This window comes from Caretta caretta, chromosome 4 (genome assembly GCF_965140235.1).
Source record: "Caretta caretta isolate rCarCar2 chromosome 4, rCarCar1.hap1, whole genome shotgun sequence".
Lineage (NCBI taxonomy): Eukaryota > Metazoa > Chordata > Testudines > Cheloniidae > Caretta > Caretta caretta.
Genome location: NC_134209.1, coordinates 133,354,994 through 133,379,770, shown reverse-complemented (window position 1 = coordinate 133,379,770; position 24,777 = coordinate 133,354,994). Strand labels below are relative to the sequence as shown.

Sequence of the window (24,777 nt, the reverse complement as noted above, 5' to 3'; positions counted from 1 at the left end):
CCCAACAAATTATGTTCATCTATATGTCTGACAATTTTGTTCTTTACTGTTGTTTCAACCAGTTTGCCCGATACTGAAGTCAGGCTTACCGGCCTGTAATTGTGGGATCACCTCTGGAGCCCTTTTAAAAAATTGGCGTCACGTTAGCTATCCTCCAGTCATTTTGGTGCAGAAGCTGATTTAAATGAGAGGTTACAGACTACAGTTAGTAGTTATTCAATTTCACATTTGAGTTCCTTCAGAACTTCTGGGTGAATACCATCTGGTCCTAGTGACTTATAACTGTTTAGTTTATCAATTTGTTCCAAAATCTCCTCTAATGACACTTCAATCTGGGACAGTTCCTCAGATGTGTCACCTAAAAAGAATGGCTCAGGTTTGGGAATCTCCCTCATATCCTCAGTCGTGAAGACCAATGCAATTTCATTTCATTTGGGTCTCTAAGATATTTTTAAATAGTCTCCATACTATTTGCAGGCATTTCACCGTTGTGACTGTTCCTTTTAATTTCCATTTAACCAGCTTTCTCATATTTGTGTGGTTTCCCTTTTTGAAGTTAAATGCTACTGTGATGGGCTTCTTTGGAATTTTTTGCCCCTACAAAGATGTTAAATTCAATTACATTACAGGTGAACTGCTCAGTAACAGCGATCATAGTCACCTCTTGTACCAGATCCTGTGCTACACTTAGGACTAGATCAAGAATGGCCTCTCTCCTTGTGGGTTGCAGGCAAAGCTTCTCCAAGAAGCTGTCACTTATTGTGTCTAGAAACCTTATTTCTGCATTCCATCCTGAGATGACACACATCCAGTTAATATGGGGTTATTTTGAAATCCTCCATTAGAGTGGCTACAAAGGCAGAAAATGCAATAATAATCTTGAGCATTTCACAGTCTCTGTCACGGTACTGGTCGTGTCTTCAGTAGAATATTTCTACTGCTATCCTCTTATTGTTCAGGCATGGAATTTCTATCTGTAGAAATTCTGTGGTACTGTTGGATTCACTGAAGATGTTTTACTTATTTGACTCTGCTTTCTTTCACATATAGTGCCACTCTGTCATTCCTGTGTATTTTGTATCCTGGTATTACCATGCACCATTAATTATCCTCATTCCACCAAGTTTCCTTAATGCCTATTATATCAATGTTCTCATTTAATGCCAGGCATTCTAGTTCGCCCATCTTAGTATTTAGACTCTGTATATAAGCACTTGCACATTTTGTCAGTATTCAGTTGCTTCCTTCATGTGTTATGTTTAACTAGGACTCTCTTACATTTGAAGCCTGTTGCTCAGCCATAAAGCAGAGATTTCAGAACCTGTCAGTTTCATCATTTCTGTTTGGCAAAGCAGAGCACATGTCTTTCTATAAGAATTTATCTGAAGCACCTCTCAGTGAGATTTCAGGGCAGGAGCTCTGGAATCAATAGATATTGTCACACACCATAATCGTTGCAGCCTCAGTTATAGCTGGTTTTGAATTGCTACAGAAGTGTAACAAGATGCACAATAAGATGAGTCTTCAGCTGAAAAGTAAATTGCCCTCCTGCACAATTTTTAACAGAAACAGCATATTTAAGAGAGTTGTTTTTAAAAAATAAAACCAAAAAACCTTGTTGGATCCTCTGTTGATGCATTTGGCATTCTCAACACTGGATAGCCTGACTTGTTCTTTGCATGTTATTATAGATATGTTCCTAATTATAATAGGAACCAGAGCACATAGAACCAGGCTGGTTGCAGTGAATCAAATAAGCTGTTGACTGTAGTATATCATGAACAAGATGTTCAACTTTATAAAAGAGGATGAATGTGACTGGATGGTGATCTTTAAAAAATTCCCTTTTTTGTAAACTGAGGAACAAAGGACTTACAAATTTCTCACAATATTTGGGGCAAAGTACCAGTAGGCATTCTTGATTATTTACCAGTATTGAGGCCTGAACTACGGTGATCAGTGCAATGGTCTTATTGATCTTCTTTTTGCGGATACAGACTAACACTGCTGCTACTCTGAAACCTTACTTTTTTTGTGTCTTTAGAAGCTGGTTTATTTAGCATACGTCCTAGATCAGAAGTTTTCTGCAACAAAATGTTGCAATCACAAAGCATGTCTCTTCTCCATTTGCTATAGGTGGACAGTGTGCCATCAAACACACTAACTGGGTTGTTTGATACCTCATACAACATTGCCTGTTCAAAACTGCAATTGCAGTATCTTTGTCTTGTCAGTCCCACTTTAGAAAATTAACAATAGAATGCCAACAGAGAACTAGTTCAGCAGGACCCAAGACCAACGGGGCATTTGGGAACCTAGCGCATGCATGGCTGTTAGGGTTCCTAGACATGTTACTATACATAGTCTTGCCCCACTTGGCCCTTTTTTCTTTAAAGTTGACCTCCCCTGGATTCACCGGCCCCCCACTTCTCCCACTAGAGATGGGTCTCTTTCAAAGATCAGATTACACAGACAGACAGACATGTTAAACTTTTTTTATTGGAGCATTGAAGATATCCTCCTAAACTGGGATGGTTGGTAGGGAAGATACTTGTAAATATTGCACCTTTTTGTGGTGAATTTTGAGGCTGGGCAGAGCTAGAGAAAAACAGAACACTGCGGTAAATCTAATGCATCCTGTAACTGTGTTGTGCGCAGCTACCCTTCCTGTCTCCTCCCAAGTGTGGTTAATGGTATCTTGTGATATTTTCATTGCTAAAGGATATGGCTTCGAAAATGTCTCACTGTCCGCTTCTGCTCTGTCATGCGGATACACATTTGTATTGGTTCAGTATGTAAAATTAAATGCTTTTTAAAAACCTCTGTGAAGCATGAAATTTAATATCTGTGAAATATTTTGATATACCTAAACTGATACATTTCATAACAATCTTTTAAAATGATCATATCTATTGATCACTCAGCCTCTCCACAAAATGTATACATATACACATCTTCACTGTGTTAAGAAAAAAAACATCTTAAGGTCTAAGTGTAGAGAAGTTAAAATCTCTTATATTGTTACCTTCATCTTACAATAAGTGAATTAAATATACCTTCATGAGATAATTAATAAAGAAATCCTGTTTGTATTTATGAAATGTGAAAAACTACTCTTGATATAACAACAAAGTTGATAGCCTTCAAAAGGTTCAGTTTCTACAGCGGTTAATTCTATCATGTTGGTTACCCTGTATATTATATAGTCTGTACGATAAAACATACAGTATGTATTTGTACAGTGGTGAACGAGATCCTGGTCCATGACTTGGGCCCCTGTGTGCTGTCATAATAGTGATAGTATTAATGCTTATTCTTACATGGAAAATGGAATAGAAAAGGCTATTCATGTACAATTTGTTTTTTTAACATTGCAGTAAAACCTGAGTTTTGTGTGCTTAATTCCTTAACTTTAATGGTCATAATTTCTTGACTTCTTCAGTCTTGCATTGTTTCCTTATTCTGTAACTGTTTTGCTTCCTTTTTTTTTTAAAAAAAAAACAAAAATAAAACCAAAAACCATTTGGGAGGTAAAGGGAGCCAGATGCATTTGAGGACCCGTTGAAATTGCACCTTCAAGATGTTGATTGAACTCTGTATGGTATCAGAATATACATGTGGGATTATATTTACTTTAATGATAGAAACACACTTGTTAATATGATATTGAAATTGTGATGCTAATAAAGGAAGGAAATTCACTATAGACTTCTGGCCTATCCTAAACCTGCTGGATATACCTAGATATTTTCAGATTCTCCAAAGCTGTGAATTTTCTTATAAAATATGCACAGCTGGATAGATGGAAGTTTTTCTGATCTTGTGGGTGGGTCACAATCCTATGTCTAATTTTAAGAGTTAATTTGAATTATGGGTTCAGAAGGATGATGTTCTGCATGCAAGTACAAAGTGCCTGGATGCTAAACATTTTTGCACATGGTAGAAAATTGGAATACACCAGAGATATTAAAGACAATGAGGGAATTGTTATGAGACTCACATTTGCTTGTTTAGATAATCTTGCTTGCAGGAAAAAATAGTCCAATCCACTTGCAAAATATCTGGCACCTCTCTGTAGAAATGAGAATGACCCAAGATCACAATATATGCTCTGCAGAGGAAAGAGAGCATATTGTAGCATTGGATCAACCTGTAGACCACTCTTGTTTACATAGGGCTTTGTTTTCCTTTTAGGAGGGTGTGGCAAACGGAATGGACGCAGTAAGAAATGGAAGGAAATGCTAAAGTTACCACATCTCAGTTTCTGTGAAGATCTTAGACATTCAATCGGTAGGTGTGTGTGTGTGTATAATACACAAGTCTGATTTCTTGTGGGAGTATGTCATTATCCAATGAAGGTGTTTCTTCTTGCTTCTGAGTAGATATTTTGCTAGTTTGTAATCCTACCTCAAGTCCTCTAATTTAATTGAGAATTCTTGAGGGGAAACCAAACGTCACAGCTACTGTTGATTTGTGCCCAAGAAAACTGCTCCTGAAATCTCATTAACTTGTGATTCAAAGACATTGTTATGTTCTGGTTTAAATCACAAAAACGAAGCATCTTCATCAGAATGTTAAAATTGCAGATGCTAACGAGTTACTAGCAACAATGTTAGAGTGGCCTGTTCAAGGAAATCTGGGTATACTGCTGTGACTGTGACAACATGCCTTTCTGAAGCAATAACCTATAATTGCCTCAGATTGGATATTTCTTTTGTTTATGTTTTTAAAGCCTCTTTAAATCAGCTCTGAAGAACTGAAATTAAAATGTAAACCCCTTCAGTGGGAAACCTTTTGAACTGGAAAGCTTCTGTGTAAGCATCAAGCTACCATGAAAGTGCATTAATTCTTTCTTTGGACACAGATGTTGCAAATAAAACTATCAAGACGAAACTTCTTAATCAGCTTTGGCATCTGTAAGACAAACAGGAACTATCAGCTTTCTTTCCCCACCCACAAAATTTAACTATACTGTTTAATACTGTAATCCACATTTTCCCCCCCTCTTGTTCTGCTTTTGGTCTTTCTCTCTCTCTCTTTCCTTCTCTTGTCCTCCCTGCCTCCCTTTTCTCTCTTTGGTCTTTATTCCCTTGCCCACCAGAAAAACATACCAAACCCACTTTGGCAGGCTCCCAAATTCAAGATCCAGTTGTCCTTGGACATGCCTATTTAAAAAAACACACCCTTTTCCTTAATGTGCATCATTAGTGTGCATACACTCTGAAGGAAGGGTAGAGATGCTGATTTCGTATTTGTTCCAGGATGCTGGCCAACTGCTTGGTTTAGGAAGAAGCTTTCCGATGGACTTGTTGTTCATAATAGTTCATTATGGGGATTTTTACACTTTCCTCCAAGTATTACTAAGAGTGTAAGACTGTTTTGACAGAGAAAATCTTTCTGTTCACTGATTGTACAGCACCTTGCACAATGGGGCCCTGGTCCATGGCTAGTGTTTCTAGCTGCTACAATAATACAAATAATTGTTGTTGATGATTTACTAATCCTATCTGATGTTGAATATATGGACCACAGGTATTTTGGTCAAATGATTATAGTGGAATTCAATAGGGAAGCTGATCCCACAGTACGTGGTCACATGAGTAGTGCTGTTTATGGTAATGAGACTCTTCATGTGAGTAAGGTCTACAGAATCAGCTTGCTTTTGTTTGCATTGTGGCTGGCACTCCACTATGTAATATACAGGACCTTAGTAAGTGTTTTTCCTTAATATATAGGCAACTAGCAGCTAATTTAATATAAAAGTGTTACACTATTTTGTGTGTGTGTGGTGGGATGTTGGAGGCAGCGGTGGTGGTAAGCAAGTCTCTGTCACTTTCCTTTGTGACCTTACAGGTGGTTTAGCCCTGCTCCTTTGACATGTTAATGATGATTGCATGAAATCTTGGTGGTCCTACCTGAATGGGAAAGCTGCAATATAAATGCTCTAAATCAGTGTTTCTCAAACTTTTGTACTGGTGACCCCTTTTACATAGCAAGGCCCTGAGTGCGACCCCCTGCCCCTTATAAATTAAAAACACCTTTTTATATATTTATTTAACACCATTATAAATGCTGGAGGCAAAGCAGGGTTTGGGGTGGAGGCTGACAAGAACAGCACTCTGGCTTGTAATGATGTCATTTGTTTAATCTCTTCTTTTACCCAGAAAAAAACTATAACCAGCTCTGTGACAAGCAGCCAATAGGGAGACTTCTCTTCAGACAGTTCTGTGACACTAGGCCAGATCTGAAGACATGCATTGAATTCCTGGATGCGGTGGTAAGCAGTAGACTCTGCCAGAAGGCCTCCAGCCTTGTTCTTCTGAGGATTTAGGAACTGGTGCAAGTAGGGAATTTTTAAGTTTTATAAAATGTGCCTGCCACATTCTCTAGCTCCAAATGCATACTAATACCACAGCCATTAAAATGTAGCAAAACTTATTCAGTGTCAACTAAAGAGAGCTCAGCAAAAGAAACTCATTGCCCTTAAGGGCTACAACTTCTGAAAAAATCTGGAGTAAATTTGTACGTCTTGTAGTGTGCCTTAGAAGTCAATAAATTTGGGCTCCATTGGGGGAAACCTTAAGTTCACTGAAAATGCTCTTCCTGTTTATGTACAGATCTAGGTTTCAGTATCTCACTTGATATCAGTTGAATTAGGTGCTCTCTGAAAGCTGATCAGCACTAAAAACTTACATTGACATATGCTTCTCTAAGGAGCGTGAAAAGTCCACACCTCTGAGAGACATATCTTTGCTGACCTAATCCCCAGCATAGACAGCGCTACGTCGATGGAAGAATTCTTCCGGTGACCTAGCTACTGCCTCTCAGGGAGATGGATTAACTGTGATAGGAGAATGCTTCCCATTGCTGTCGTGTCTACAGTTTAGCACTACAATTGCACAGCTGTATGTGTAGACATAGCCTAAAGGTAAGTCTACACTACAAACTTTTGCCGACCCCAGTTACCTTGACATAAAGCTTCCGCAGTTAGTATATTGCTGTGCGCACTTGTCTTCTTGCATTGGTACTGCATGTAGTCCCCAGGAATGATTGTGCTGATGCACAGTGCAATGCACCATGCCTAGGTAGCCCAGTGTTCAGCTCACTGTTCTCCAACACCGTGTCTTTCAGGAAGTTTTGGCAATGCATGGTGGAGCAGAAATGAGTCGCACGGGGTGACTGGGACTGTGGGGGGCAAGCTCCTATTTTGCAACTTTCTCCACTGCATAATGTCATTTCTATCCTATAATTTTCATGCCTATTTTGAAAATCCCTCAAACCCATGTGGGACTTGTCACTCTCCACCATCACTGATAAAAGCAAGGAGCCTGCAGAGCTCTGAACTATTGCCATGAGTATTGCAAACACAAGACATGCAATTACTCTGGTATTTGCAGAGCTGCAAGAAGAGATGAGGGAACATGATAATTTCTTGAAGGGCAGATTGCTGTGGGACATAGCAAGAACCAATTCAAGATTGTTGGAGGCATTCATGGAGCAGCTGTAAATGATGGAGTGCCATTTCTGGGCCTGAGAAATGAGTACTGATTGGTGAGATTGTATTATAATGCAGGTTTGGGATGATAAGCAGTGGCTGCAGAACTTCTGGATGCGCAAGCCCACAGTCCTGGATCTGTATATTGAGTTTGCCCCAGAGCTGGAACACCAGAATGAGAGCTGTACTGACAGAGCTATTGTCGTTTACTTCTCCGCTGTGGAAACTTGCAATGCCAGGTTGCTACCGGTCAGTAGGAAGTCATTTTGGAGTTACAAAATCCACTGTGGGGGGCTGTTGTGATGCAAGTGTGCAGGGCCATTAATCATCTCCTGCTATGTAGGATGGTGATTATTGGCAATGTGTGGGATATAGTGGATGGATTTGCAGCAGTGGGATTTCCAAACGGCGTGAAGCGATAGATGGCATGCATATTCCTATTTTGGCACCAGACCACGTTGCCACAAGAGTACATCAACAAAATGGCTACTTTTCTATGACTATTGAGAACTAGTGGATTTCTAGGGATGCTTCATCAACATCAAAGGTGGCTGGTCAAGCAAAGTGCATGACGCTTATATCTTTAAGAACACAGGACAGTTCAGAAAGCTACAAGCATGGACTTCCTTTCCCGACCGATAGATTACTATTGGCGATGTTGAAATGCCAATAGTGATCTTGGGGGACCCAGTCTACCCCTTATTCCTCTAGCTCACGAAGCTGTATACTAGCACCTCAACAGCACCAAGGAAATATTCAACTGCTGGCTTGGCTTAGATGCAGAATGTTAAACATGCTTTTGATAGATTGAAGAGGTGCTGACGTTATTTACTCACAAGGTTGACTCGGATTGAGAAAAATCTCCCAACGGTTATAGCTGCTTGTTGTGTCCTGCATAATGTCCGTGAAGCAAAGGGGGGAAAGTTGCCATGAGGTTGAGGTGGAGTGGCTGTCCACTGAGTTTGAATAGGCACACAAGGGCTATTAGACATGCTCAACACAGAGCTATATGACTCAGGGAGGCTTTGAAAGAACACTTTAACAGCGAGCCACAGTAATATGTTGTGGTGTACTGTGCTGTATGTGGCCCTGCTGTTTGGGGGCCTGTTATGAATTGTGTGGTGCTTGAAGTACATCTAAGCATATGACATTGACAATGCACCTATTAATTTTGTGGTGCTTGGTGTACATTTATGATTATTACATGGTTCTGTCACTGATCCTATGAGTTCTCACATTGTACAGTAGCAAGAAAGTAAGTGGATTCGCTACTGCTAAGCATTCTGCAGCATATGTTGAGAACTAATACCATGAATTATTTCCCAAACAATAGAATTTCATTGAGTAACATAAACACTTAAAAAAAAAATTCGGTGCAAGTTAAAAGCAGATACTTTAGAACCTTCATAAATGTATGGAACTGAAGTTAAAGAAGGGGAAGGAACATTCATATCCATTTTAGCTACACATACATAAACTGTGGCTCTCACAGGTCAGTATATGTAAAGCTGTGATTGTCCTTAGTGCTCCCCTGAGTGTAGTGGTAGGGGTAGGAATGTAGCGCCTGATCCCACATGGAAGGTTGAGGTGGGGTGTAGTGAGGTGCTATACTGGAGTTCTCCATGGACTGCAAAGGAATGCTAGTCCATGATTGCTGAACCTGTAAATCCACAAGAATCTGCAGCATCTGTGTTTTCTGCCAAAGAAGCCCATTATGTCTTGTTGCATCTCCCTCTCATTTTTCTGCTGGTACTCCTGTCCACTCTTTCCTCCTTTCCTCCTCCATACAGTATTCATCCTCCAGGCGCTCTGGTCATGGTCTGATGCATCACTGACTTGCAGAATCTTGCCGACTAAGTCATCCCAAATCGTTCTCTTCTTCAGGCATTCCACAGGTGTGGAGGGGAAACTCCTCAAGGCCGCAATGGCAGCAGCTATGGATAAAACATACAGAGGTATCATTGTCGGTATAGTTGCTATGGAAAATGGAAGTTAAGTTTCAGAACTCCCTTCCCTTGTTCCCCTAAAGGTTTAAGCAAGACATGCTTATTGGCACTTCTACTTTGGAGTGCTTGTACTTGGTGCCACTAATAGCACTAACCATGGCGAGGATGGCCTGCCATGGGTGAGGGAAATGAGGTGGGAATTGCTCAGTTGCATGAAACTATGAGAACAGGGCAATGGCACTGAAAATGGGCGCCATTTTACACAGGCAGTGGTAATTTTAGCTGATATGTCATTCCTGAGGGTAACAAAGGCACAGAGAACACCGCTGCTGCTGACATCCTGGGGCCTCTGAGTAGGTAACAGCATATTGTAATGGTGCCTGCCGAAGTTCTCCAACTGATGTGGAAAAGCCTCCTACTGAGGAGAAAGAAAGAAGGGTGCCATCCCTAGAAACCTTCGGGAGAGGATTGCAGTGTACCTCATGAAAGTTTCATCAAGATATCTCAGGAAGATTCAAGGGCCATCCCTGTGTACATAAAGAAACTGCTCCTCATGGCCACTGTGCTTAACTCTACAAGGGAGTGAAAAGTAGATAGCTACTCTACCTCTTGTAGTATGAGTAAATTAACAAAAAATCAATAGCTGTTTCCTGCTAAATTGTGGGGCACCATCACTAATGGGAAATAAATGTACATTTGTTTTCCTGAGGTTTCTTGCCTTGCATTGGGCTCACCCATGTTCAACTGCTGGGACTGACTGGGCTGTGGTAGAGCCTCAAACAGGTCTTGGATCAGAGCATAGCGGGCCCCGCACCCCCCATTGGTCACATGTCCTACATCCTCCTCCTCTATCTCCTCCTTGCTGTTCATGCCAGGGGCCTGTGACTCGGAGGTGTGTGTGTGGGGGGGGGGAGGGGAGGGGTGTCTGTAAGTATGGCATGCAGCTCTTTGTAAATGTGGCAGCTCTGCAGCTCGGCACCAGATCAATTGTTGGCCTCCCTGGCCTTCTGATATGCCTGCCATAGTTCTTTTGCTTTCAAGTGGCACTGCTGCTGATTGCTGTCATACCCTTCTCCTACATCCCGTGTGCAATCTGCTCATAGTTGTACATGTTTCTATGTCTGGTACGTAGCTGTGCTCGGAACAGCCTTTTCTCCCTCCAGGCCGAGAGCCAATATCTCCTGTCTACTCCAGGCTGGAGCGCATCTGGAGCGTGTAGTTGGTACAGCCAGCTGTGCAGTTGCATACAACAATGGAGAGTTGCCAGTTGTGTTCATCTTGATGAACACTTAGAAAAGGAAAGGAGGACTTGTGGCACCTTAGAGACTAACAAATTTATCTGATGAAGTGAGCTGTAGCTCATGAAAGCTTATGCTCAAATAAATTTGTTAGTCTCTAAGGTGCCACAAGTCCTCCTTTTCATTTTGCAGATACAGACTAACATGGCTGCTACTCTGAAACCTGCAATTAGGAAAGGGCATTTCAAGAAAATGCAGGCTTTTAAAGGGGGTGGGTTGGGCTTCCAGTCTCCGTGTCTCCTGTGCAGTGGAGTTCACAATTGTGACCAGAGTGGTCAGTGTTGGGCGTTGTAGGACAGCTGCTGGAGGACTGTTAGGGTTGACATAGGTAATGCAGTGTCTACATTGGGCTTGTTGACCTCAGTAGATTGACCATGGCTCAATGCTGCTTGGGGAGGTGGTGTTACTTTGTCTGTGTAATGGAGAACTTACATTGATGGGAGACAAATTTGAAGTGTAGACACATGGATTCAAGGCAGTTTGTGTTGACCTAACTTTGTCGTATAGACGATACCTAAGATAACAGGAACAAAACCAATTCCTAGAAACTAACACTTTAAGGCAGTGCTGTCTTTGCCACACATGTCATCCTTCATGTGAGACCCATGCTGCTAATTAAGCACTAGCCATTTTCAGCCCTAGCTGTATCTTCTGAGTGGTCTCGAAGTATATTTGTATAGCTTTGTATATATTGTTCCTATTAAATTAGTCTGGATCTCACAAAGGCATGGATAGCTGTTGTGAGCCCCTTTTCTGAGGAGAGAGTTGGCAATTTTTTCCCCCAGTCGAAAAGTGGTGGAGAGGAAGTATTCTTGAGACTTGCTGTTGCCAGATAAAACCAGAAGCATCTCAGAATCTAACATGACCCCCAAATTATGAATCTTACAGTCTAAGGGCTGTCATATCTTCTTAGTCAAAGGGGTCAGTTATGATATCTTCCATCTCTTCCAGATAGGTCCTCAACCATCCAGGATCCCCTCTTTCTTTTCTGGATTGAGCTTCAGCCAGCTAACTCAAGTTCTTAAAACAGACAAAAGTAATGGTGTGAAGTAGACAAGCCAGTTTTCTTGTAGTCAAATAATGGCCTAATTTTCTATAAACTTTCTCTTTTGGCATATCATAATTACACAGAGTCCTGAGAACACAAGCTGTATCAAAGTTTTTCAGCATATGCTGTCCAGCATAGGATTTTAATTTTTCCTCATATTCAGGCAGGTACTACTTTTGAGACACAGAAATACAGTATAGAGTCAGGGAAGGAGGATCCATGTTCAAAAAGAAAAAAAAAAAAACTCTAAGAGCCTAATGCATTTCTCAATTTAGTGTATTCTCTGTTATCCTAGGGACAACTTGATTTCTACAACATAAATATGTTGGGAGGATGAAATGGCAAGTACAAGGTAGTATTAAGCCATGCTACATAGTTTATGTATTGTTACAGTTTTAAGATGGAGAATAGTCTGAAAAATCTTCAGGCAGTTGCAGGGGTGCTGGGACAGTTTTTACAGTGGGGATGCTGAGAGCCATTGAACCAAACTGTCAACCCTGCATATAATGGAAACCACTTCAAGCCAGGGGGTGCTACAGCATCCCTCGCACCCCTAGTTCCAGCACCTATGGCAGTTGTATGGCTTTAGAAAAGGAAGAGTTGAGAAAATGATTGAATAGGTTTTAGTCACCTCAAAAGTAGTCCTCACCTTACCATAAATCCATTCCAATATCCGGAGTGGGGGTTACTAAAGTGTGAAGAAATTGTACTTTGGGGTAGTGACTCAAACTTCCTTCTGAACTTTTTTGTTATGCAGAATATTTGAAATTAGATGACATTGAAGCAAGCTTTATTTAACTTCCTCTAAATTAAATGAAATGCTTGTCCCTGATTAGTGGAAATAAAATCATAAGGCTAAAAGTTTATATTATGTGACTAACTTCTTTGGCATAATATAAAAATGTTAAGATACCAAATATGTTGCTGTAGTTGATCAATCATTGCTGCAGAATTTATTTCCACTCTAGGTATTATTTTAATTTCATGCAAAAGTACTGACTTACTTGTTTAATGGTTGAACTTTTTTGAAGTGATCAAGATCAAAATATTCAAGCAGAAAAGCTATGTCTTGAGGATAATTTATTAGATCGTTAATGGGACTGGATTCCAGGGAGTCTGGATTTCCAGTCCTGCTTGTGCTGCTGATTGTGACTTTAGATAAGTCATTTAGAACCAAATTTTAAAAAATAGCTTATAATTTTGGGTGTCTTAATATTTGGGTGCTCAACTTGAGACACTGAAGAACCTGATGTATATTTATTCCAGAGAAGTGTAGCGCCTGTACACACTGACTTCATTTGAAGTCATAGGTATTAGTGCTTCTGAAAATGAGCCACCTAGATATTTCAAGTTAAGTGCACACAATTCAAACTTCCTTTGAAAATGTGACCCTTAGAGATACCACTGAACATGAAATAACACTTGTTTGAAAATGTACCTGCTATAGTCATTAATAACACCTAAGCTTTCAGTAACTGTATTGTTAGCAATTTTTTTTCTTTCCATGTTTTACCTTGTGCTTTTTAACTGCATTTTATATGTAGTCTTGATGTTTCCCTCACTCATTCACTCAGTTTCTCTTTTGCTGAATAGACCCTCATAAATGTCAACAGGAGAGCAGAAAATTATTTCAGACACATTCATTTAGATATTAATTTGTTTTTAAATTCAAGATCTACTATTTAGTGGGTGCTGTATCAGAAATCTGAATTCTCTATTGTTGTTGTAGCCATATCGGTCCCAAGATATTACCTCACCCACCTTGTCTCTTTAATACCTTTTATTGGACCAACTTTTGTTGGTGAGAGAGACGAGAAGTTGGTCCAATAAAAGATATTACCTCACGCGGCTTGTTTCTCTATCATTAGTCAGTTGAACAAGATTCTTGTTGTGTGTCCCTTTAACTTTTATCTTGAGAAGTCCGTCTCTGTGTACGGTAGGGATAATACCTTCTTGTCTTACATGGAGTGATACCAGTTATCTTTGAACTGATGAAGCTCTGTATTCATAGTTTGGGGGAGGAGAGGTTTAAATGTCAAAAAGGACCATTAGCTCCTCTAGTCTGACCTTCTGTATATCACATGCCATTACATTTCTCCAAGTTACTCCAGTAACTTGTTTGACTAAAGAATACCTTCCAGAAAGCTATCCAGTCTAGATTTGCAGACCTCAAAAGAAGGGGAATCTACAAGTTCCCTTGGTAGTTGGTTCCAAGGAGTAATCATACTCCTTTTTTATAAAATTGTGCCGAGTATCTAGCATCAACTTTCAGCTACTGGTTCTTGTTAGGCCTTTCTCTGCTAGATTAAAGACTCCTTTATTACCTAATATTTTCTCCCCATGAAGGTACTGTAATGAAGTCACTTCTTATCTTTTTTGATAAACCAAACAGATTGAGAGATTTAAGCTCCCCATGTGAAAGACATTTTCTCTAGCCCTTGAATCAATTTTTTGTGGCTCTTTTCTGTACTCTCTCTCCAATTTTTCCCCATCCTTTTAAAAATGGGGACACCAGAACTGCATGCATTATTCTAGTATGTGTCCTCAGTGCTGTATACAGAGGTAAAGTCACCTCCCTATGCCTACTCATTATTCTCCTGTTTATACATCCAAGGATTGTGGTAGCTCTTTTTGCCATAGCATCGCTCTGGGAGCTCATGTTCAATTGCTTGTCCATTGTCACCCCTAAATCTTTTTTTCAGAGTTATTGTTTTCCGGAATAGAGTCAACCATTCTGTAGGTATGTCCTATATATATATCTATATATATAGATTGGTTCCTATATGTGTGATCTTGCATTTGTCTGTATTAAAATACACTTTGTTTGAATGGAACTAATTTACTATGGAATCTTGATCACTCTGTATGATTGCCTTGTCCTAGCTAATATTTACCACTCCACCAATCTTTGTGTCAACCACAAATTTTATTGGCAGTGATTCTTATGTTTGCTTCTTGATTGCTGATCAAACATGTTGGGCCTAAGACCAATCTTGCAGAATCTCACTAGAAACATCTCCATTCAATGAGGTTGACGACTACCTTTTTAGATCCATCACTAAGCCAGTTTTTATTCCATTTAACATGTGCTTGGTTGATACTGCATAGTGCTAATTTTCCGTCAAAATGTTGTTGTGCAGTACTAAGTCAAATGCCTTACATAGTCTTATTATCTGTATGCAGTTACCTTTTATCAACCAAATTTGTAATCTCAAAAAGTGAAATCAGGTTGAAAACCTATTATCCATAAAACAGTGTTGACTGGTGTTGATTATAGTCCCATCCTTTAATTCTTTCTTAATTGAATCCCATATCAGCTTTTCCATTATTTTGCCCAGAAGTGATGTCAGACTAACCAGCCTAAGATTATGCATATCTTCCTCCTGCTGTGTAAGGCTTCCTATTATGTGAAATATAATTTCAGTGTAATTATGCATACTTCTAAGACACAGCTTCTGGGATTTTACAAATCAAATCTCCAGTTTCAGTATGTTTTAGGAAAGGTACAGTTTTGGCATACTTACCTTTTTATAAAATGGTGTGGATAATTATCCGTTTCAGTATGCATCCTAAAAAATCCCAAAATTCTTGAACTCCATAGATGAGAACATTTTATAATCCATAGGTGAGATGCCTCCCAATATTTGTGATAGAAATCACATGGCATCACAGTTACTATTGCAGTACTAGGTAACAATGGATCTAATTTAATTTTCATTCCTTTTCCCTAGGCCGAGTATGAAGTGTCTTCAGATGAAAAGCGTAAAGATTGTGGTCTGAAAGTTTTAGACGCATACTTCACTAACGGGGTAAATATATCCTGTTGCAAAATATTTTGTCAAACTGCATTGTAAGAGCTGACCAAATTAGAGCTCAAAACTGCAACAATTTCAGATGCTGTTTTAGTTTTCTATATACTAAGAAGTAAATCTCTTTCAAAATGAGAAACTCTAACACAATTTTGCAAGTCATTCTGGAATGTGGACTAGCGCTTCCTTTCAAGATTGTTGTGAAACTTCATTAACTCAAGCACAAAGCTTGACTGCCCTCTACCATTATTTTTTCATTAGCACTATGACATTTAACGTTTCTCTATGTATGGTAATTTTTCTTTTTTTTTTAGATCACTAGTCCTGGGCAAGCAGAATTTTGTGAGATTGGACTAAAACCCATTGACATCTAAATGTCAAAAAGTAGCTAAATTGCTGTTTTAGCATATTACTTTAAAGTAGTGTGGTTTAGAGACATGAGAATCATCAGAATGCAAGGAGCTCTTGAGTTCTAGATCTGGCTTTGCAGCTGACATGTTGTGTGGCCTTGAGAAATTAGGTCTAAATTTTCAAAAGTGTTTCAGGTTTTGTCTGCCCAGCTTCAGAAACATAGGAGTTGATTTTTCAGAAGATGCTGGGCACCCACAGCTCCTACTGAGTTTATTAATATCTGATTACTGCCCTGGTAAATTAGATCTGCCTAGAGATGTCCCCAGTAGAATTCAAGGAGTCTCTGTTCTTCTCCCTATTCTGTCTATTGGAAGTTCTGCCCGGGATATAACTTACATCCTCTTTTCTCCCTATCCCCTCCAATTGTTCTGGTTATGTTGAGGAAGCTTTATCTTAAGGAAGATCTGGATCTTGCGGGTGTCCTAAAAATGCTCAGGCTCTGGATTAGTCTCATCTTCTCTGGAAACTTATTTAACAGCTGGCATGGTCTTTAAACCAGTGAAAACTGGTCAGGCCTCTTAAGCCACTTAACCACCATGTCCCTAACTGGTTTTAAAATTTATTTAGCTGAAGTTATTTGTTTTTTAAACCAGTTAGAAAACTTCCTCTGATGAAGAGAGCAGTATTGGTTGCGAATCTGAAGGTGAAAGGCAATTTGGGTGAAAATGATCATGAAATGATAAACTCTAAGGAGAGGAAGGAATGAGAACAGCAGAATAAGCACAATGGACTTCAGAAAACATACTTTAACAAACTCAGAGCACTGGTAGGTAAGGTCCCATAGGAAGAAAATCTAAGGGATTAAGTAGATCAGGAAAGCTGGCAGTTTCTCAAAGAGAGAATATTGAAAGTACAACTGCAAACTATCCCAATTCAAAGAAAAGATAGGAAGAATAGTTAGAAGCCAATATGGCTGCATCAGGAACTCTTTAATAACCTGAAAGTGAAAAACTGTCTCACAAAAGTAGAAATATGGGTGAATTGCTAAGGAGTACAGAAAAAATGGCACAAGCATGAAGGGACAAAATCAGAAAAGCTAAGGCACAAAATGAGTTGTGCCTGGCAAGGGACATAAAAGGCCAATAAGAAGAGGTTCTTTAAATACATTAGGAATGAGAGAAAGATGAAGGAAAGTGTAGGTCCTCTGCTTAGCAGAAAAGGAGAGCTACAGATGATATCAAGAAGGCTGAGGTGTTTAATGCCTGTTTTGCTTCAGTCTTCGCTAAAAGGTTAATTGTGACCAGATGCATAACACAATTAATACTAACAACAAAGGGGAAGAAACCCAGCCAGATTAGGGAAAGATAAAGTTAAAGAATATTATTTAGATAAGTTAGATGTAGTCAAGTTGACAGGGCCTGATGAAATTCACCCTAGGGTACTTAGGAAACTAGCTGCAGCAGTCTCGTAACTCTTAGCAATTATCTTTGAGAACTTGTGGAGGATGGGTGAGGACTGGAGAAAGGCAAACACAGCACATCTCTTGTTCCTCTTTTTAAAGATGACTGGGGAATTATGGGCCAGTCAGCTTAACTTCAATTCCTGGAAAGATAGTGGAACAAATTATTAAACAATTCTCTACGTGCCTACAAAATGATAATAGGATAATAAGTAATAGCCAACATGAATTTGTCAAGAACAAATCATGCCAAACAAACCTGATAAGGTTACCGGCCTAGTGGATGGGGGGAAGCAGCAGGCGTAATATATATTGATTTTTGGTAAGGCCTTTGACACAGTCCAACATGACATACTCATAAGCAAACTGGGGAAATGAGGTCTGGATGAAATAAATATAAGGTGGGTGCAAAACTGGTTGAAAGACCATACTGTTCTGGCATCCTGTCTGTACTCAACTCATCTAAGCAGTGCCTCACTTTCTACACTGCTATTTGTACCTGTGCTCAAGGGCATGCCGTGTATGTACACTGCACACTGTTGTAAATATAGACATAGCCTTAAGAAACAAAAATCAAATGTGCAAATAGAAAATGGAGAATAATTGGCTGGGAGGTACAGTAAAAGCTGTTTTATCCGGCACTTCACCAACTAGAAAGCTCTCTGAACCAGTGTGACCGGATTTCCAGGGGAGCCAACTGAGGTCATTCAATTAGGATGAACTGCAAAGACTGAGGGTGCTCCAACCCTCTCCGCACCCCCTCCTGCACCCGAACTCCCTCCCTTTTTGTTAACTGGCATTTTTCACTTACTGGCACCCCCCATTTCCCCAACATTCCAGATAAAACAGCTTTTACTGTAGTCTACTGAAAAAGATCAGGGGAGTATAGTGTATCACAAATAAAACATGAGCCAACAATGTGATGCAGCTGGGGAAAAAAAAAAACAACCTAATACCATGTATTAATAGGAGTGTCATGTGTAAGACGTGGGTGGTAAATGTCCTGGCTATCCTCAGCATTAGTGAGACCTTTGCTGGAATACTGTGTCCAGTTTTGGGTCCCACATGTTAGGAAGGATGTGGACAAATTGGAGATAGTCCAGAGCAACAAAAATGATATTATTAAAAACAAGTCTATGAGGAAAGGTTAAAAAAACTGGGCATATTTTATTCTTGAGGAAAGAAGACTGATTGGGGGACCTGATAAGCCTTCAAGTATTGTAAGGCCTGTTTATAAAGAGGATGGTGATCCATTGTTCTCCATGTCCACTGGAGACGGGCCAAGAAGCAATGGGCTTAATCTGTAGCAAAGGAGATATTAGGTTAGATATTAGGAAGAACTTTCTAATTATAAAGGCTAATTACCTACTGGGCTAGGTTACCAAAGGAGGTTGTGGAATCCCCATCAGTGAAGGTTTTTAAGAACCTGTTGGACAAAGACCTCAGGGATCATCTATATATACTTGATCCTGCCTGGGTGCAGGGGGATGGACTAGTTGACCTCTGGAGGGTCCCTTATAGCCCTACATTTTTATGATTCTTTATCTTTGTTAGATTACTAATTGTTTTTATTATTGTTTTTGGTTTGTATCATGTAAAGTCTGCAGCCCACTTACCAGAAATACCTCAGGATGCAGTGAATGAATGTAAAACAAGACTGGAGCAGAACCCTTGCAAAGATCTTTTTAATGACTGCACTAGGTACGTGATGAATGTTGACTAAAAATGTTGGCTAAAAGTACACTGAAAATTTGTATTTCCAGGGAGGTCACAGGGAAAGTTTAAAGGGACATATCAGATGAAATTCTGGTGAGGACACAACCAGGAATCTAGTGCTCTTTGTTTTCCTGTGTAGTGTATTCAGCACTCATGTTGCTCTTAGAGTTGCTTTTGTGCTGTAACAGAAGTGAGATTATTACTGTGCCTTTGACTTTGATGGGAGTTGCACAAATGTGTCCAAAGACATAATCTGGGACACTAATACAATGCGAGAGCAGAATACATACAGACCAAAAACATATTTATCAAGCTAAAACTAGGTTTTTTGGTTTCTGGAAGTTCTGCAACTGTTGTTGTTTGCAGCCCCCTTTTAGTATTTATTGAGGATTCAGTAATGATTCCACTTTTAAAACTGATGAAATTCGCACTTAAAAACAGAGTTAAATCCCCTCTTTCGTTTTTTAAATTAGGAGTCATTTTTGGAGTCTCCATAATGACTTAGCACACTACGCTACCAGGCAAGTATTTTCACAAGTTCAAAAAGCTGAGTGTGGGAGAACTGTATATTTTTCCTCTTACAAGTCAGGATTTTAGATGTACAGAGACGTGTTGAGGGCAGTTTCCTTGTCTTGTTTTTAGACTGTGCTAGGAAATCCTTTATTGGAGCAGCTTGTTTATGAAAGAATTGCAGGCCCAATGCTTACACAGCAGGATGGTCCTACAATTTTCAGGACAGATGGCAATACTAATTACATTGCTAGCTCAAGAGTCATTAGGTTGTCCTTGAAGTGCTCTGATCTCAAGATAGCAGACAAATAGGACAAGATATGATTCTGGAAGCTGAGATTGTCACTTCAAGAACAGTAAAAACTATTGCTTCTTAAGAACCTACTCGTGCAGGGGTGGCCAACCTGTGGCTCCGGAGCCACATGCAGCTCTTTGGAAGTTAATATGCGGCTCCTTGTATAGGCACTGACTCCGGGCCTGGAGCTACAGGCACCAACTTTCCAATGTGCCGAGGGATGCTTACTGCTCAACCCCTATCTCTGCCACAGGCTCTGCCCCCACTCCACCCCTTCCTGTCCCCTCCCCTGAGTCTGCTATGCCCTTGCTCCTCTCCCTCCCCATCCAAGCCTCCTGCATGCCACAAAACAGGTGATTGGGAGGTGCTGATTGGCAGCTGCCAGTGGGTGGAAGGTGCTGGGAGCAGGGTGGGGGAGCTGATCGGGGGCTGTTGACGTGTTACTGTGCCTCTTTGGCAATGTACATTAGTAAATTCTGGCTCCTTCTCAGGCTCAGGTTGGCCACTCCTGCACTAGTGGCTGGCTGTGGGAAATGGTGGCAACTTACACCTCTATTGAAACAAAGCAGTATATCAGAATAAATTGGCTGGTGGAAGCTAGAAGACCTTTACCTAGGCAAATGTTCCTTTTGCAGACACAGTTGGTGAGGATCGAAGGCCTCCTCACTGTGCATCATGACTTGGGATCTGTCTGAGTTGCTGGTGGAAGGGGAGTCTGGAGGGGATGGAGTGCTCATCATTTAAAATAAAAAAAATCCTAAACATTTAAATGTGGTTTAGGACAAATTTCTTTGAACTTCAGGGGATGAATAACTACGTTTCTGGAATTTAGCTGTATGAATCCCATATATTTGTGGAAAAGGTGGGAAGGGATAAAGGCTCCTGTTCTTTAAAGTGATCTAATGGAGGCAGAGCATTCTGATTGCACAATGTCCAACTGAAGTCCTTAGGGCTGTTCATGGCAGCAGAGTTAACCTGCCTTTCTATTTCTCTTAATTCTTTTGTTCTTGTGAACCAATCAAATTGATAGGGAAATATTCTGATTTACTGCATTTAAAAAACCTCAGATTAAGAAAAAAATCACACTACTTCCTGAAATTTTGTACCCAAATGTTAATGGTAACAGCTAAGATTTTATATCTGAAATAGATGAGAAAAATATTTCTCTTTATTCCAGTTTTACTTTGTGTATAGTTTCATTGTCTCTCCCCCCCCCCCCCCCCCATTTGTAGGGGACTATTTTTTACTTCAGTAAAGGAGAGAAACTATTTTTCCTTTCCTTTAAAAAAAAAAAGTATAAAATCATAAATCAAGACTTGTGTAATACCCAAACTTCTATTAAGTAATTTTTTTGGAAACTGTCTAGACTTCAAGTTGGCAGTGTCCAGGGATAAACAAAGGGATACCTATTTAGAATCCATGTGACTGTGGCCAACAACAGTATTTCAACATTGTGGTTGAAAATCCGTTTTAAATGAGCAATCATGATTAATATTACTGACTATTTACCACAACTTGTTTTGTTCTCAAGTAATACAGTGACACTGCAGATACCTACACCAGGCAAAGGACTCTTCTTGAAAGGATTGTACATATTTACAAATGTTCGGTCTCCTAGAGCCCTTACGCTTCTAATATTACTGGTTCTTCTATGCATGCTTGATCATGTCTGCCTGAAAGCCTGCAACATTTGAGTCACAGTTTATGCAACTGAAAACTAAATACTCTGCATAATTTGAGAATAAAAAAAGACACACAGAATACACACTACTAAGAAGTTCAACAGATGACCACCTCTTTTTTTGGACTTTGAGTGAATGTCTGTGTTCAGCAAGGAAGATGAAGCTTTCTCACCTTTTATCTTGTCTTGCATTGTGTTGCTTAGTTTGAGGGAAGTGGTGTAGAGGCCTAACCATCTGGTTTGGAAGGGTGGTTTTAATGATCCAAGTTCAAATCCCAGAAAAGGGTCCACTCAGCTCTATATTCTTCTGAGGCAGATAATTTGTATGCTAGGCAATTACTTTGTATTGGTCTTTAAAAATTGAGATCCTGTCTGCTCTGCATAGACACAGAGGGGCTTTTATTTTTTTCCCCGCCACGCAAAGGCATTTACTTCAGTGGGCACAATTACATGCATTCTGTAAATGAAAGATGTGGATGCAAAACTGTGCATTGCAACCCTGTCACCTTAGCAATGGAACTTGTATTCCAAAACCACTTTAACAGTTTTGATAAAACCCATCTGAAACAATTGTCTAGTATTAATAAGTAACATTCTCAGCACACCCACTGCCTAGCAGGATTATTCTGGAAAAGAATTCGGGAAAAATCATTGAGTACTTAATCACATTTTAAAGATAATTTCTCTCTGTAATGTGGCAAACTGATCTTAAAAGGAGAATTTTGCCTTAAATCCATGTTTAAACTATTAACAATTAGTCCTTTAAGTGTACTTGTTTTGAATCAGTTAACTATGTCAAACCAGAGTCTGTGCTTTAAAGAGTGTTTCATCTCACGGCACAAAATACTTTTGTTCCGTTTGAATCATTGACCTGCATCTGGGAATTCAAAGGCCTTGTTAACTGTGCTGCTTATAACTCTGATTTAAAAGGTGTTTGTCAGTTGTCCTGTGAGTCTTCAGAGATCTAATTTTGCAATGAAGTTTTTTGGCAGTTGTAATGTAACCTGATAGACTGTGTGTGGTTTTTTTGTTATTTCCCCCCCCTCCCTCTCCTGCTGGTAATAGCTCACCTTAACTGACCACTCTCATTATAGTGTGTATGGTAACACCCATTGTTTCATGTTCTCTGTGTATATAACATCGTCCTACTGTATTTTCCACTGCATGCATTCGATGAAGTGGGCTGTAGCCCACGAAAGCTTATGCTCAAATAAATTTGTTAGTCTCTAAGGTGCCAGAAGTACTCCTGTTCTTTTTAATGTTGATGCTATCTCTGGTAAAGGTATAGGTGATGGAGACTTTCTGGGAAAGGAATGCATGTGGGTAAAAAATAGAAGCACAGTGGGAGCTCTTCAAGGATTTTTGATCTAGCTAAATTGCAATCTCATCCCTCTTTCAATAGTACCATGCTGTTGATGTACAGACATCTTTTAAAATCACTGCATCTGTACTCATGATAGGACAATGATACCAGCTCTCAAGGTGAGCCACATCCTCTGATCAGGCTTGCCTTGGAAAGCTGATCAGAAGTGCTTCTGTTTTTGTCTCCACACCTGACACCCTCACCTCTTGTCCCAAAATTGGATCTCCTTATGGTCAACGGGAAGGGAGTGCAGGCCTCTACGTGCAATCCCCAAACAGGACATGCTTATGCGGGGATGTCTCACCTCCCGTGCCACCTTAAAATTAGATCTACTGATGCATCAGTCATTTTGATCTCTAATTCCTCAAGAATTATTTTAAATTTTCCTGCTAAAATAAGCAAGATCTGTTACTCTGCACTCACTAGTGACCCTACAGGCATAGTTCTCAATGGAATTGTACTAACTCCTCACTCTCTCTGAGGCAGGACCAGTAAACTCATTGTGTAGTGCTGTAATATGTTCACTCCACCTTCCTCCAGATTAATTGATACATGTAAATTGGTGTCTAATGAAGTGGTTAGCTTCTCATCCCTGATAGCGCCAGTCTACCAACATAAACATGGATTGTTTTTGCAGGGTTATCCAGGATTATTTAAGTGGAGCACCATTTGAAGCTTACCAACAAAGCATCTATTTCTCCCATTTTTTACAGTGGAAATGGTTGGAAAGGTAAGGTATTTTTATACGTAACACTTATTGCAGTAGTACGCAAAAGCTAGCCAACTTGGGGCCCCATTGTACAAATATAGTAAATGACAATCTCTGCCTCAAAGAACATACAGTGTAAAAGACAAGGTGTAATGGGCTGATGAGATGACAAACAAGTGGAGCTGTAGTAGACACTGTATTAATAATTAAAGCATCTGTTTAATGACCTCAAAGCATTTTACATTTAACTACTCTAAACTTTTAAAAAATCTTTCTATGTGTTTGTATAGTGATAGCCCCCAATGGGGTTCTGAGCTTGATTGGTGCCTTGGGTGCTATTCTAATACAATTATATTAATCATTACAGACAACTGTACGATCAAATAATTAGCTGGTTTTACAGGTGGGTTAATTGAGGCACAGGTTAAGTGACTTGCCCAACCAAGATTTTTAAAAGAGGGGCCTATGTTTAGGATCCTATATCCATATTTTAAGCTATTAAATAAGTGGCCTGAATTTTTTCAGAAGAGCTGTCACCTAGAAGCTCCAGGGAGGTCAGTGGCAGTTGCTGAATGTCAAAAGTAGTGAACAATCAAGCCTGCTCCTTTAGGCTCCTAGGTGCCTAACCATAATTTTCACTGTAGGCTTCTATTACTGGAAAAACCTTAAGCAAGCTAGACGTAGATGCAGGAGGAAAACTAGACCAAATACCTCTGAAACATAGAACAAGCAAGGTGGTAAAAATTGTATTGGCTTCAGTGGGAACAGAATTGAGTCGGTGAACACTTGAAAATCCCAGCTTGAAACATTGTCTCCTCACAAACCATGCATGAGAAGAACAACTAACATGCATGGCGGTGGGGTGGCATAGATCCTAAATTTTCGTTCATTCTGCTTGTAGTGACTGCTTGCTTCCCACAAGGGGGAGCTAGTGTCCATAAGCAAAAGTACCTTTCCTTTGGTATTCAGTTTGTATTCTAATCCTTTCATCCACTCAGCTGAAGGAAAGGCATTGGGTAGTCTGGTGGTCATGGAAGTTATATAGGAAAAGAGGGAAGAAACAGAAACAAACAGGGCTCTGAAAGAAAAACAAAAAG

At 39.9% G+C, this 24,777-nt stretch overlaps 1 protein-coding gene and 1 long non-coding RNA gene across 6 annotated transcripts in view; one reads left to right on the top strand and one right to left on the bottom strand.

Moving 5' to 3' along the window:
- The window catches only part of GRK4 (G protein-coupled receptor kinase 4), an 80,049-nt gene that overhangs the window by 18,590 nt on the left and 36,682 nt on the right, over positions 1-24,777 (top strand). For both annotated transcript variants that reach the window (XM_048849073.2, XM_048849072.2), the window contains exons 2-6: positions 4,195-4,290; positions 6,165-6,277; positions 15,519-15,596; positions 19,007-19,107; positions 23,609-23,701. In XM_048849073.2, coding sequence (XP_048705030.1) covers positions 4,195-4,290; positions 6,165-6,277; positions 15,519-15,596; positions 19,007-19,107; positions 23,609-23,701 — 481 coding nt within the window. The remainder of the gene's footprint in view (positions 1-4,194; positions 4,291-6,164; positions 6,278-15,518; positions 15,597-19,006; positions 19,108-23,608; positions 23,702-24,777) is intronic.
- Positions 8,568-24,777, bottom strand: part of LOC125636233 (uncharacterized) — a 57,593-nt gene continuing 41,383 nt past the window's right edge. For 3 of the 4 annotated variants that reach the window (XR_012668211.1, XR_012668212.1, XR_007356519.2), the window contains one exon: positions 24,411-24,758. This is a non-coding gene — a long non-coding RNA (uncharacterized LOC125636233). Of the gene's footprint in view, positions 9,430-24,410; positions 24,759-24,777 lie in introns of those variants that run through there. The other variant, XR_007356517.2, reaches the window with a different exon arrangement.